Source organism: Panthera pardus, unplaced genomic scaffold, assembly GCF_024362965.1.
Source record: "Panthera pardus isolate Hobbes unplaced genomic scaffold, ASM2436296v1 HiC_scaffold_25, whole genome shotgun sequence".
In the NCBI taxonomy this organism is placed as follows: Eukaryota; Metazoa; Chordata; class Mammalia; order Carnivora; family Felidae; genus Panthera; species Panthera pardus.
The window spans coordinates 18,823,788-18,838,158 of NW_026526821.1; the positions used below are offsets into that span (position 1 = coordinate 18,823,788).

The window sequence follows — 14,371 nt, forward strand, 5'->3', positions numbered from 1 at the left end:
AAACGGATAAGGAAAGGGAGGCATGAATGGATCAGATCGGTGTGTTCGGTACTTGGAAGGCTACGAGAACAATGGCAGCTGATAGAAACTAGGGAAATCAGAATGGGTTTTATAAACTCAGGCTTATAAGTAAGGTTTAATTTGAGGTACGTTGTTAGCACGCTGGCTCTCAACCTTCAAGTGCACAGTGGAACCTGCTGGGGACCTTGAAAAGCTGCTGGTTCTGATTTAATTGGTCCAGGGTGTAGACTGAGTATTGGAATTTTTTTTTTTTTTTTTAATTTCCCAGTAGATTCTGATGCACAGCTGAGGCTGAGCTTCCCTGAGATCTAGTTCATGGACTAGCAGCTTTAGTAGCACCTGGACACCTGTTAGACATGCACAATCTCAGACCCACTAAAGTAGAATTGACATTTTAACAAGCTGTCCAGGTGATTTGGTGCTAAGGGTTGAGAAACCTTGAGTGGAAAGAACTTCTATGAAGTTGATTAGGAATTTACTAGGCTCAAGGAAATCGGGCTGGGAGAAAGAGCTACCATGTGGCCACAGAAGTGGCATTCACCCCTCTCTTGCCCCCTGTGTATGTTCACAGGAGAGCTTCCTGGCTCCAGTATTCACAAAGGATGACCAAAAGCACAGACGGCCCTATGAGTTTGAGGTGGAGAGGGATGCAAAGGCGCGGGGTCTGGACCAGTTCTCCGCCACCCACGGGCACCCCCCCATCGTCCTCAATGGCTGGCACGGGGAGTCCGCAATAGACCTCTCCTGCACTTCAGAGGGGTCCCCAGGAGCCGCGTCTCCTTTCCCACTGAGCGCCAGCACCCCTAAGATCGGGGCTATCGGTTCACTTCAAGGAGCCCTCGGCATGGACTTGTCTGGGATTCTGCAAGCTGGCCTGATCCATCCAGTGACAGGACAGATCGTCAACGGAAACCTCAGAAGAGATGACGCTGCCACGAGGAGGAGGAGAGGGAGACGGAAACATGTTGAAGGAGGGATGGACCTCATCTTTTTGAAGGAGCAGACACTTCAGGCAGGAATCTTGGTGGGTATATGAGGCCAGTAAGTAAAAAACACTGACTTTTTTTTTTAAGTTTTTATTTATTTATTTATTGAGGGAAAGAGAGAGGTAGAGTAGGGGAGGGGCAGAGAGAGCAGGAGAGAGAGAATCCCAAACAGGCTCCGCATTGTCAGCACAGAGCCCAGTGTGGGGCTCAAACCCATGAACTGTGAGATCATGACCTGAGGCAAAGTCAGATACTTAACCAGCTGAGCCACCCAGGTGCCCCAACACTGACCTTTCTACACTGAGCAACAAACCCTTCCCCAGACACCCAGTTTTTTAATTTGTGGATTTTTTATCCCTATTTCAGTTGTCCCACTTGGGGTCTCTTGTTGTAAGTTGCCCTCAGTCTTTTCTAGAAACGCGTTTAATCCATTATGGACCCTTCACCTGCATGCAGCCTGGAGATAGGAGCCAGGGGTCTTGGCATTTCCGGTACAAACAGCCCATATCCCCCAGTGTTTTGGAAGAGCCACTGGTGATGGAGTTAAAGCAAATGGCAGGGTTGAGTTTGTGGCAGTGGCACGCAGATTGGCAGGCCAGGAGCTTTCCAGCTTTCCAGGAGCTGCTGGGGGTCAGGAGAAGGCACAGGGGTCAGGATCCTGAACGTTGATCCTGGCTCTGCTGCTTGACATAGTGGGTGACATGGGGTGCACCTCTGAGCCTCACTGCTCTGTAGTGGGCCCACAGCATCTCCCACAGAGGGCTGCCATGAGGAGGGTTCACCAGAGTCACGCCAGGACCCCCTAAACCCAGAGGAGATTATTGTAAACAACAGACAAGGTTAGAAGCCGTGTGCCTGGCCAGGAGAGATCCCCATAGACTTTTCTTAATGTGTCAGAGACAACTGACTTCTCTTTGTGTCTTGGTTTTTCCTACTTACTGAATTTCAAGCTCCAAAACAGGAATCACATTTCATGTTTTATTGTAAAAGGAATAATAGTAACCGGTATTAATGAGTGCTTACCGTGTGCCGGGCACTATGTTCAGGGTTTTGTGTGATTGTCCTATTTGATCTTCACAACTCTGTGAAAGTGGTGTTGTTACTCCCATTTTATGGATGAGGAAACTGAGGCTTACAAGCATTAAATAATTTTCCCAAGATTATCCAGTAAAGTGGCAGATCAGGGAACCAAACCAAAGACTTTGTTCACTAGGGCCTGAGGGCCTTATTTTTAAGCTCTGCTATTTGGTATATTTTAAAGTTTTGTCTTCCTCTTAGACTTTCTGTATAATGTGGGAGGCTGAAGTGGCAGGTTCTTTCCCTGCCCAGTCCTGCAAGCTTTTAAGACCGTTGTCTCATTTTTTAGAGGTGCAAGGCCCTAGTTTCTTTGTAGTGATCATAGATTGGCAGTGGAATGACTATGAAAACATTTAGCAGTGGAATGACTAGGAAAACAAATACTCTTGGCCTCAGAGTATTTTTAAAAATGTATTATGCAAACATATATCTGGCACCATATTGTACTTCGTGGACCCGATTATAGGCATTGGGAATACAGAGATGAGTAACAGCTCTTCAACCTGTAGAAGGAAGAAGAGGTAAGTAAATTGCAGTGTGGCATTTCCGGTTATGTGGAAAGCCTGTGAAGGGCGCCGTGGGGGAGCAGGAAGTAGAGTGGCCTGTGCTCTCTGGGATGGTCATTGATGGTGGCAAAGGAGGTAACACTGAACCTGAGCAGACAGGATGGAATTAAAGGTTACCAAGCAGACAAGACAGGGAGAGGAGCATTGGGTGGAGGGAACGCCAGCCCCTGCCGGAGCGCGCGTGTGGGTCAGTGGTGTGGAAGATTCTTACTCAAGCACCCCAGCACAGTAACATTCGGGGGGAAATGGATGGAAAGGTGCAAAGAACACCTTACGTGTTTTCCTTTCAGAAACTGGTTTTCATTCTGTCATGGTTAACTGCACGTACTTGTTTCTCATTCGTCCAGGAAGTCCATGAAGACCCAGGGCAGGCGCCCTCAAGCGCCTCACATCCGGAAGGGCCGGTGTCTGCCGCTTCAGCCCCTGAGCCAGCCCCAGCAGCTGGCAGCCAGGCTGAGAAAGCCATTCCCAGCAAGAGTCTCCTTGACTGGCTGAGGCAGCAGGCCGACTACTCCTTAGAGGTTCCTGGCTTTGGAGCAGTAAGTGTTGTTGGTTCTGCCCGACCTGCCATTTCCTTCCCCGCTGATGGGGTGCTGTGTTTGACGAGGAGCATGCTCGGGGAGCTTAGGAAGTTTGGGAGAGATCTGTGTTAACTGAGAACATCATTTTAAAGTTTTGTTTTTTGGGATTTTTTTTAAGTTTAAATTGTCACTGAGTATCTAGTAACAGATCACAGCCCCTGTAAGAATGCTGTACCAAGTCGTTGCACAAAACCTTATGAGGACAGAATTTGCCTAAACTCAGTGCCCCTGTCTCCCAGAACGACCACACCAGACCCTAAGTGCACAGAGAAATCTTTATGTTGCATAAACAGTGCCGCTTCATGAACATGTCCCTATGTATTCTTTCCACTTGAAAATATGACCACTTTGTAGGGAGGAGTGTCTGCTCTTAGCTCGAGTTACTGCTTTGGGACTCGTCCTTCAAGTCCTTCTACTGCCTTTGCCCCAGATCTTTCAGATTAGAAATCTGTATGACCACTGAGGTCTCTTCTTGGTTTTCCTTTTCTCATTTGTTTGTCTACCCCACCACCGTCTTTGTCCTGGGTACGTCTAACTGGTAAGATGTGGAGGTAGAGAGCTCACAAGAAAAGGAGGAGAGTGCATTCACAGATGCATACCCTCCAGAGACAGAGCCCACCAGGTAGGTAGTGGTGGAGAGAGAATTGGGGGAAATGATGAGGAGGTGACAGCTAGAGATTAAACTAGTCTCACTGGGAGACTAGTGAGTCAGCTCAGGTCTGACAAGGAAGCCCACACATCCTGCTCTCCAGCTGTAGGAACACTGTTGCCTCAAAGAAAGCCTCGCTGAGGGCCTGGTAGCTGTGTCTTTCAACCTAACCTGACTAGGTCCTGTACAGAGGGCCATTAATGAGACAAGAGCAAAACCACCCGAAAAGCCCCACCCTCCTCAGAAGAATCTGTGACAGAATGTTTTGTAATGTTGATTTCCATTTGCCTCCTAGAATTTTTCAGACAAACCAAAGCAGAGGAGGCCACGCTGTAAGGAACCTGGAAAATTAGACGTCAACTCCCTGAGTGGGGAAGAGAGGGTTCCTGCTGTCCCCAAGGAGCCAGGACTAAGGGTAAGGAAGAGGGACGTGTCCCAGTGGAGCCAAGCCTTGTGGACTTGGGGAAAGCTCCAGCTGGGAAGTAGGGAGCCAGGCAGCATCTCCCGAGAGGACAAGAGGCCAGCACGGGAGGAAGTTGATAAGTAGAGATAAGTGGTACTGGGGCCTCTTGAGCAGCAGTAGGACTTCCCGTCGTCCTTTGTTTTCACCCTTTACCTCCAAAACTTTTGGTTTAAATTTGTACTTTAACTATTTCCAAAACTTGATAATCCCCCCTTCCCCATTACAGTGTAGAGAGTTCAGGGAGACCTTAACCCCTGTCAGGAGTCTGTTTCTAGTGTTAACAAATGTCATTATTGGAAATTTCCACTTAAGACATTTCCTCCTAGTCCATCCTCACTGGTGATGAAAAACAGCTGACTCCAAGCCCTGTCTTATTCCTCGTATAGAATCATGAGCCTGGAAGAGACTTCAAAGCCATCTGTGAAATACTTGTAGCCTAATGCATCTGAGTTAACTATAGCTCAGAGTAGAGTTGTAATAGCAAAGATAGAACCTCTAGGGGGCAGTAATAACACTGCAACCTGAAAATATGTCAAGCTTAGGCAAATCATACATAAATGCACTTCTTACCTCCTAAAAGTGCATCCTCCCCAAACAGGGAGCCTCTCAAGAGCGTCCTGGGCATCCACCCCTCTCGGGTTGTCCCCCCAAAAGCATGGACTTTCCTAAATGCCTTCTCCTCCAGGCTCTGCCAGCTGGGGTTTTCCTTGGGTACGAATTCCCTGCTTAGTGAGATTGCCTGGATGTGATTTTCTTCTTTCAGCTCCAGAAGACCACCCACCCTAGTCATTTCCTCCTCTTGCAGAAGGAAGTTGTTACTTAGTGTTTTAAAGGAGGCTGTGACCGATGTCACCTGGTGGGTTGGTCTAGCAGCTCTTCACACATACCTGCTCCTCCCTCATCCCCATCCCCCACAGCAGCCACTCCAGGAGTGGGGCTGGGGCCCCGTCCCAAGGTCGGAAGCTTGTCAGAAAGCTTATCACACTGGAAAAGCTGCCCTTTTGCCCCTCTCTTGCTTTACTGTCAGAGAGTGTCGCTCCCACCCCTTTTCTTAGACCTCCTTGTGCTGTGCAAGCTGACACAACTGTAGTTCTCAGCCCAGCCGTCTTTCTCCAGCCCTCATGCCGTCTCCCCACGTTCTCCTTGTGTCTCCACACAGGGCGTCACATGGAAGGCATCCAGGAGAGACTGTGGTCCTTGCTTTGTTGTAGCCTCTGAGCTCTTGGTTTTAGAGACGTGTCAGAGAAACCACGTGCTTTCCTCCTTGGCCCTCTTATTTCTTTCTATGTCTAACAATTTCCCTCATGTTCTCTGGAAATTAATGCTCATCACTCTCCTACAGATGCTGACCCCTTGCCAGAAAACCCATTTCTAAGCCCTTCTTGCAAGCCAGCCTCTTACCAGAGATGCACTTTTCCTCCCTTGTTAAATAAACACAGTCCCTGCCTCGGAGGCCCTTTTCTTGCAGTAAGGCCAGGGGAGGAAGCACTTGTCTGCCCGGTCCTCAGGGCTGCCCAGCCACGCCACTGGGGAAGAGCCAGCAAGGCCCAGACAGCAACACGCTGCTTGACCCCAGGAGGGCCAGTTTCCCCTCAACGCTGTCTCCCACAGCTCCTGCTGGGACAGGAGCCCTCCGGTGTCTTCCCATGGAGACCTCACTCCCCACCCATCCTACCCCTGCTTCTGGAAAACAGATTCAAATCAAGAAACCTCTTCCTTCCTTCAGCCCTTCTGCTGTGTGTGCTGTGGCTCGGCCGGGCGAGCTCCACCAGCCACGGTAAGGCTGTGGGATTCAGCTTTCAGGATGCCCAGTACATAGTGGGCGCTTGTGAGACGTGTGTGTGTGTGTGTGTGTGTGCATGCACATACATACGTAAGTTACATTTGTCTAGATGCGTGTATAGATTTTTTGTTTCTTGTTGAGCCATTTGACAGTAACTTGTAGACATGAGCCCTCACCCCTACATGCTTCAGCCTGTGTCTCCTAAGAATATTTTCCTACCTACTAACATTATCACACATGTGAATATTAATATCTAATATCTAGTGTACATTCAGATTTCCCGAATTGCCCCAAAAACGTCTTCTAGGGCTAGTTTTTGTTTCATTGTTTTGTGGGTAGGAATTTTAACTTTGCTTCCACACACACCTCCTTTGGTTTGTTAGGTCTCTCTTCAGTCATGAATATTTGTGGGCTAACCCTCCTAACCTTCCTGGGAGGAGCAAGGAAGTTCTGGTCACCACCTTCTCCTCCTCCTCTACCAGGAGTTAAGTTTGAGAGCTAGAATCCACAGGCTTTGGAATATGTGCTTCTGTGTATTGGTGAAGATGCCCTTCTAGGCTTGGAAGAGCAGATTTACCTCCAGTGTTGCTTAACGTCTGACTCTCCTGCTCCCTGCTCTCCTTGCCCTCTCCCCAGGCTTCCCTGGAGGAGGAAGCAGATTTGCTCTCAGGGTATAATTACTAGGAGGGAAAGCTGCCAAAGCCCAACTTGGCCGCTGTGTGTGGTCGCCTAGCTGCTGGGAGGGGCACCTGACTAGGGTGGGCAGCAGCTCAGCGGCTGGAGGGACCATCCCTCCCACAGGAAGTGGTGAGAGCTGACTTCCTCTGCGAGCACCCCTCTTGCATGGCAGTAGATGAAGAGCCGTTGTCTTCACCCCTGGGACCTTTCTGCTGCTGCTCATCCAGCCTGAAGGGGAGAAGGCAGTATGCCTCCTTGGCAGGTTCCCAGTTCTGAAAGGGCTCAGCACTTTCTCTATGTCAGAGGCTCACAACAAGAGCAGGGGAGGAACATTTCTGGACATCCTGATGCCGGAGGGGCATGCCAAAGATCCTGCGGGATATAGGGCTTGACGAGGTGTCTAGCCCTAGATGCCCCAGATGCCCAGATGTTAAAGAACATCTGGCTTATAGCAAATTGTTGGAAAAGAAGATGGAGGCATTGTTTATCAAGCTCTGGGTTTACTTCCTAACATAAAGGCTTCTCAGATCAAACACACCCTCTACTGGAGAGTTAGGAGGGAACTTTGTGGGTATAAAGGAAAAAGACACACCCCAACACCTTTCTCTGGCTCGCGGCTGTGGCTGGGCTGCAGGGAAGAGGTCCTGGAAAAGCCCTGTGGTCCTGTTGCAGCTCCCCTGGCTGGGGCCCTTGGCTGACTGGTGTGCGTTACAAGTTCTGCTTTTAGCCTGGCCCCGGTCCCTCAAGTGCTACTCTCTCTGTTCAGAAATAGGAACCAGGCGGGGATTGCTCCCCAAGTGATCATCCCCAGAGCCAGGGTGAGTGGCTGCCCAGCACCCTGGACACACCGGCCCAGCGAAGAGCAGGCACTGGTCACGGGTGGGAGTAAGAGCCAGTGTGGTGAGGTGCATGCGACAGCCAGGCTGGGAAGGGTCTGCTGTGCCCCTGGGGCAGATCCCTGCTTCTCCCACTTTGTGAGAAAGAAGTGGGGCGCTAAGCATGACAGTATCACTGTTCCCTCAGTTCTGCTAGTTTAAACCGAGGCTTCTGGAGAAGAGTTTTCTTGTAGTCAACCATCATAAAGCTTTTTGCCCGTGATCGGGTTTTTCTTGAATATTCTCTGGGAAATTGAGGGAGAGATGTAGGACTTCAAAAATAACCTTATTCCTGGGGACTTGGGAACATTCAAATACACATCTTTCACATGTACGAATCTGTAAATCCTTTGTGAAATGGCTGTGACAATTGTCCTGACCCCTCAGGGCTGGTGGGATGACTAATGCACATGGAACCCTTAACGTCTGCCTGACGCAGGGCAGGTGCACATTTAGTGCACTGTCAGTACTCCTGCTGCTCTTCCAGTCCCCACTGCCCCTCTGGGATGGCCACGGTCCTGTCCACACTGCCACTACCAAGGTCCCCATGCCTCCGTTCCCAGCCGCTTCTCGTTTGGCAGCCCACCACACGGGTGTGTTCACCGAGGACCCGTGTTACCAACTAACCCCATCTCTACAGCTACCCCTTTAAGCAGAGATCTGTTGGAGTTTCTAAGGATTTGCTTCTTTAACAGTTAGGCAGAAGAGAGGCAGGGAACTGAATGGAGATGCCAGAACTCCTGGATTAAAGTTTGAAGTAGAGGTCCTTAGGAGGGTTGTGAAGAGACATCTTTCTTTTTTCTTCAAAAATTGTTCTCAAAAATTTTGAGAGAGAGAGCACGCACCCATGTGCAAGCAGGAGAGGGGCAGAGAAGGGGGAGACAGAGGATCCAAAGCAGGCTCTGTGCTGATAGCAGTGAGCCTGATGTGGGGCTCGAACTTGCAAACTGTGAGATCATGACCTGAGCCGAAGCCGGACACTCAACCGACTGAGCCACCCAGGCGCCCCAAGGTTGTGAAGAGTCATCTTAACTATTCTCAGACCTGGCTGTCAGTCTCAGCCCTTAGGTATCTGTGGACTCCTGACTTCCTTTCCTATTTTCTTTAGCAGTCCTGGCCCTAATGAAAGTATTTTTCAGGCCCTTCTGGTGTCTCTTGGTGCGACCTGTCCCTGCCTTCTCACTCCAAGTATGCTCCAGTAAGGACTGCAGCCGGGGCCCTGCATCTGGGCCTCAGAGTAGACTGGTGGAGTATCAACTGTGTCTTATCAGGTCCCCACTCCCCACTGCAGACTTGCAGGAAGGGAAGGCGTGCATACAAAACAGCTGAGCATCCTGAGAAGGCAGCAGAGTCAGCCGTAGAGAAGCGTGGGCTCCTCCAGCATCGGCGCACGGGGGGGGGCCTCACTGTTGGGCCCCTCCCACGTCATGCTGCTGTGCTGGAGCCTGTCCCGGCTTCCACATTCCAGCCCTGATGGTGACCTGCGTCCCCAGTGCAAACCCACCGTGATGGATCCCTAATGGCCACTCAACATCTTTAGCCTCATCGTTGCTGTGATCAAAGAGAAGGTGGCAGAATCACACCAGCTTTGTAACAGGACCCACGAGGAGAAGCCCAGGCAGTTAAGGCTGCTTTCCTTCAATGGCTCAGAAAGGAGAGAGGACTTCCAGGGACCACAGGGAAGGGCTTTTTCTCCATGCTCTTCTCCACAAAGATTGAGACTGCTCAACGGCAGTTGTCCCAACTTGCCTTTGAGCCCGTGGACACGCACCGCCTCCATGAGCTCAATGACAGCAGGGAGGAGCGGGAGGCAGTAGAAAGAGGGAAAGGTGTGGTTTCCCGGGTGACTCAGGGGTTCCATGCAGAGGGTCCTGAGAGAAATCTCTCCCTTTCTCTTGCTATGGGGATTATTTGTGCTGCTTTGGGAACAAATTCAGAGTTAGGTATGCTGTAATTGCACCGGTTTGTTTAATTCTCTCTCTGCAACCAGACGGGAAGCTCTGGCAGAGTGGGCTCTCCGGCAGGCTCTGGTACATCCTCGTCGCCCCCCAGAGCCCCTGAATCACGGTCACGAAGGAAGGAGTGCATAAGGCTGCAGCAAGCCCGCTGCCAGCCTGGTGCTTTGTCCGCCGTGTGGCCTACCACTCACTGATGCCGTTGGAGCAGCAGGTTCCCTGATTCCCCATAGTAAATCGTCCGCATGGCGGTAGCAGAGCATGCGTGGTGCTGGGTGACCCACGTGCCAGCAGAGCTGGATGGCAGGCCGCGTGGTGCTTAGCCCCGGGGTTCTCCACCAGCTGGGAAAACCAGAGCACGGCCCTCTGATGAGAGGGGAAATTAGACTGCCTCCCTTGAGGGAAACCAGAACATCAGTCACTATGATGTGTTTCCCCAGCCACATTAAGAATGCCCTCGTCTCCTCAGCAAACATGTAGACACCCTGTTTGGTGACAGAGTTGTCCTGCAGGAACTTGTGACCCACAGGGAGTGAGGTATGTGCGGTCACTGGCACCCCTCCAGTAAGCACTTGTTCCTGTGGGTCGGGTAATGTGCTGCACACTTTGCCTCCAGTAAGGCCAGAGAGATGTCATGGTCCTTTCTCACTCGCACTCTGCGAGTCTAGCTGAGGTGGCCCGAGTCCCACATCTAGTTACAGAGCTGGGACCAAAATTCAGGTCCATCTCCTGCAAAACTCTGTCTCCCCTACTCTGCTTTGTTGCTTCTGTGTCACAAGGAAGATGAACGCTCGCTTTGGTCAAGGCCTTGCAGCTGTAAGTCTCGCCTAAGACCTGCGTGTCCTTAGCTGGGCTCCAGTTCCCAGCTCTCTGACGAGCTCCTCCAGGGAGTGGATGCCGCTGTCGTGTGCTGGTGGTGGCTGGCTCTCGGCCTCCCAAGCCAACGACCTCAGACGCACCTAGGCTAGAGAGCTGTCGAGGCAGGTAGGCAGGGGGCTCCCACTCGGGTCCTTGGCGGAACAGGGGCAGTCTGGCCCAGTGCAGAACCCTGGTCTTCATCCCCAGCCCATCACCTGCCCTCCAGTAACCTTCGGCATCTCGTGTTTCTTTGTCCTTTTGCAGGGATTTCTCCCAGAAAACAAGTTCAATCACACCCTGGCCGAGCCTGTTCTTCGAGATGCGGGCCCCCGAAGGAGGGGGAGGCGGCCTCGGAGCGAGCTCCTGAAGACCCCTGCCATCGTGGCGGACTCTCCCTCGGGGATGGGGCCACTGTTCATGAACGGACTGATCGCTGGGATGGACCTGGTAGGACTCCAGAACATGAGAAATCTGCCAGGCATCCCCCTCACGGGCCTGGTGGGGTTCCCGGCCGGCTTCGCCACGATGCCCACGGGCGAAGAGGTCAAAAGCACCTTGAGCATGCTGCCCATGATGCTGCCGGGAATGGCCGCAGTGCCCCAGATGTTTGGTGTCGGGGGACTCCTCAATGCACCCATGGCCACTGCCTGCACCAACACCGCTGCAGCGCCTCTGTCAAGCACAACAAAAAGTGGCACAGCAGCGACCGAAAAGACTGTAGAAGACAAGCCGAGTAGCCATGATGTAAAAACGGACACATTAGCTGAAGACAAGCCTGGTCCTGGTCCGTTTTCTGATCAGTCCGAACCTGCAATAACTACCAGTAGTCCTGTGGCTTTTAACCCCTTTCTCATCCCAGGAGTGTCTCCTGGACTCATTTACCCATCCATGTTTCTGTCCCCGGGCATGGGCATGGCTCTGCCAGCAATGCAGCAGGCCAGACACTCTGAAGCAGTAGGTCTGGAGAGCCAGAAGCGGAAGAAGAAGAAAACAAAAGGGGACAGCCTGAACCCCAACCCAGAGCCTGCTCCCGGGTCCCGAAAAGGAGCCAGGCGGCGATCAGAACTGCCCCGAACCCAGGGCCCCCATCCCTCCAGAGAGAGGACATGTGGCACAGGCCAGGGAAGGGGGCCTCAAAGACTCCAACAGTGACACCAATTAGAACTGTTTCATTTAAGAAATGATTGTGACTTGTAAGTTTCTTATCCCATAAAGGTTTGTTACTTCCCTCACTCCACCTTCATAAGAACCTGTGTTTCCATAAGTAATATTACCTACCTAATTTTCTGAGAACTGTGGTCACAGATGTTAATAGTTGCAGGGTCTTGCCACTTCATTAGCTGAGTGTCGTCGACCTAGTGTAGGAGGCACAGAATTCTCATTCTGTTACCCAGTTGTTCATTCCAGCAACCGTAGCTAATACAGTATGTGGTGACACACCCTTCCCCCTTCTCTTCCAAGTTCCCACTCACCTGAGGAGGGACAGTGGCAAAAGAAAGCTGTCTAGGGATTTACCACCAAAGGGCCAAAGAACAGAGACAGAGAGGAGCTCTTTTTTCCGTGAGCTGTGTTGAATGGGAAGAATCTAATGGGGAAACCAAAAAGCACAGAAGAAGGAAGTGCTCGTGCGTATTTTTTAGTTAAGATATTTCCCCTATTTTATCATGAGGACTAAATGAGTAGTGTAGACAGAAGTATATAACTAATGGTTGAAAATGCATATACTCATTTCTTTAGAAAGCAAAAACCTTACTGGTAGTAACAGGACATCCCCCTTAATGGTTTTTCAGACACCTGCAGCAAGAAGGAATACTGACGAGGCATTATTTTATACATATGTATGCCGTCTCCCCCACGTAAAGATCGTTCTCAGTATGGAAAAGCTTTACACACCGGGGTTGTTGCCGGCAATGGGGGCGGGTGAGGGGCTCGTCCTCTGTGGGGCTGCACACTGCTCACCTCACTCTCAAGGATCGCTCCGGCCACCACCAGGCCCCTCACAAGTTTTTACTTTGTGCTCCCCTTCACCAAGAGTAGGGCTCTTTCTGGAGCCTTCGAGGATATAGTCACTCAACACTTTTACACTTTGCTAGGTCCCTTCGTCAAATTATTTGAGGTTGTCCGAACTGGTGTGTGCCACCTTTATAAAACGACTGTGAAAATTTGTTTCTTCTCTCCCATTTTTTTTTTTTTTTTTTCTCTATATTACACAGTTGGACCCAGATTCCAGATCAGGTTAGTCGAGACTGTTGCAAATTAACATCATTTTCCCTTCTCACTCGGGAAGCACCTGCCTGAGTGGCGCTTAACCCTGCCTGCGTTCCCCTCCCACTTGTGTCCCGCACTCCAGAGGGCCGGTCGTGCTCTGAGACTGGAAATAAGCTCGTGGTTCAGGACTTGGGGGGCACAGGGCCCGTGCGGGGGCCGTCAGAGACGTTGGAAGTGCTATTGGTACCAGTTTCACTTGGTGTTGCCACAATTTACTGTATTTTTTACTTTTCCTGTTACAGTTTTGCTAATTTATCAGAAGGTCCAAAAGTTTGACATAACTATTTCAGTTTGCATTATTTATTTATGATGCTTTTGTCATTGTCTTTTATACATTTGGGATTATAAATTATGTAAATGTTAAAATGAGCATCTCAAAGAAGTCTGTTAAATTGTGACCGAAGAAAAAAATAAGATGTATCTTCGAACGGTGGAGTTATGAATCAGAGATAAAAATCAGAAATTCTGTAACCGATCGCATAAGAAGAAAGAATCCGTTGATTGAACAAATCCTATTTAATGACATCTTTGTAGCATAGATGGTCGATAATGCTGACAACAGATTTCTTAGAAATGCTGCTCTCTATTTAACTAACATTTTGTTCAGTTTTGCCTCCAGTGGAAGCAGAAAGGGTTTTTTCAGCTGTTAAATCCTAAAAATCAATATAATTTATTTATGTAAAAAAAAAATCACTCAATCGATATATTTTTGAACCTTTTAAGTACTAATTTTCTTTTTATCAAGTAGAAAAAAAATGTATTTGCCCTAAATCCTTAAAATACAAATGCTATAAAAATTCATGTATCTTGAAAGCCTTACTGCAAATGAGTATTATAGACATCCAGCAGAGCCTGGGTTTCCTTTGTTGTCCTCGTTGTTGTTTTGTATGGAAAAGCTGCTTTCCCTAGGTTCCACTTAGAACCTCCAGTAGGTCACAGGGTTCAATATGGATTTGATTTAAAAACCCACCAGCATGCTAAACCCCTTGTTATATCTTACCGAACCTGTATGTTTAACTCTCTGGGTGTTTAGGCTTATATTTGACTGCTATTGTGTCCCTGTTTGCAAAATGAAAATGACACTCTGTGGATTATTTGCTCTGTAAGGCATAAGTGCTTCTTATGATTATTTTGACGTTTCCAAGAGCAAAAGCCAAATTTAAACTCTCTTCAGCAAACTTGAGCCTTTTCATCTAAGTTCCATGTCACTCACAGCCATAACTTTCCTTGGTCATTCTTCACCCCGTGTCTTACATAATAAATTGTCTGTGGTCTTGATCCTGGATTTAAAAAAAAAAAAAAAAAACAATTTTAAAAGTCAAATTCAGTGGCACTTGGATGTCTCTTGCTGCCTGGGCCTTGTATAAATACATCATCTGCACACAGCAGTCCACGGTCTTTCCGAGTGCCCACTTTGTTCTGGGCACGCTACTGGGGGCTTGTTAAATATCCATTCACGGGGGTTGATTTGCCTTATCTCTTGACCCACCGGCACACCTGGTTAAAACATGTGCTGTAGAAGGGAGAGCAGTAGAGTCCCTGCTTCCCGGACCTGGGGCCCGAACGCTCCTGCCGCTCCACGCTCCAGGCTCCAGCCGACGCCTCAACTGC

At 49.7% G+C, this 14,371-nt stretch overlaps 1 protein-coding gene across 1 annotated transcript in view; it reads left to right on the top strand.

The window, feature by feature from the left end:
• Positions 1–14,038, top strand: part of CHD6 (chromodomain helicase DNA binding protein 6) — a 155,647-nt gene extending 141,609 nt beyond the window's left edge. The window contains 5 exon segments of the mRNA XM_053890241.1: positions 593–1,045; positions 2,998–3,189; positions 4,176–4,295; positions 10,757–11,530; positions 11,532–14,038. Of these exon segments, the coding sequence (XP_053746216.1) occupies positions 593–1,045; positions 2,998–3,189; positions 4,176–4,295; positions 10,757–11,530; positions 11,532–11,654 (1,662 nt within the window). The 3' untranslated portion in view covers positions 11,655–14,038.
• The last annotated feature ends 333 nt before the right edge of the window (positions 14,039–14,371 follow it).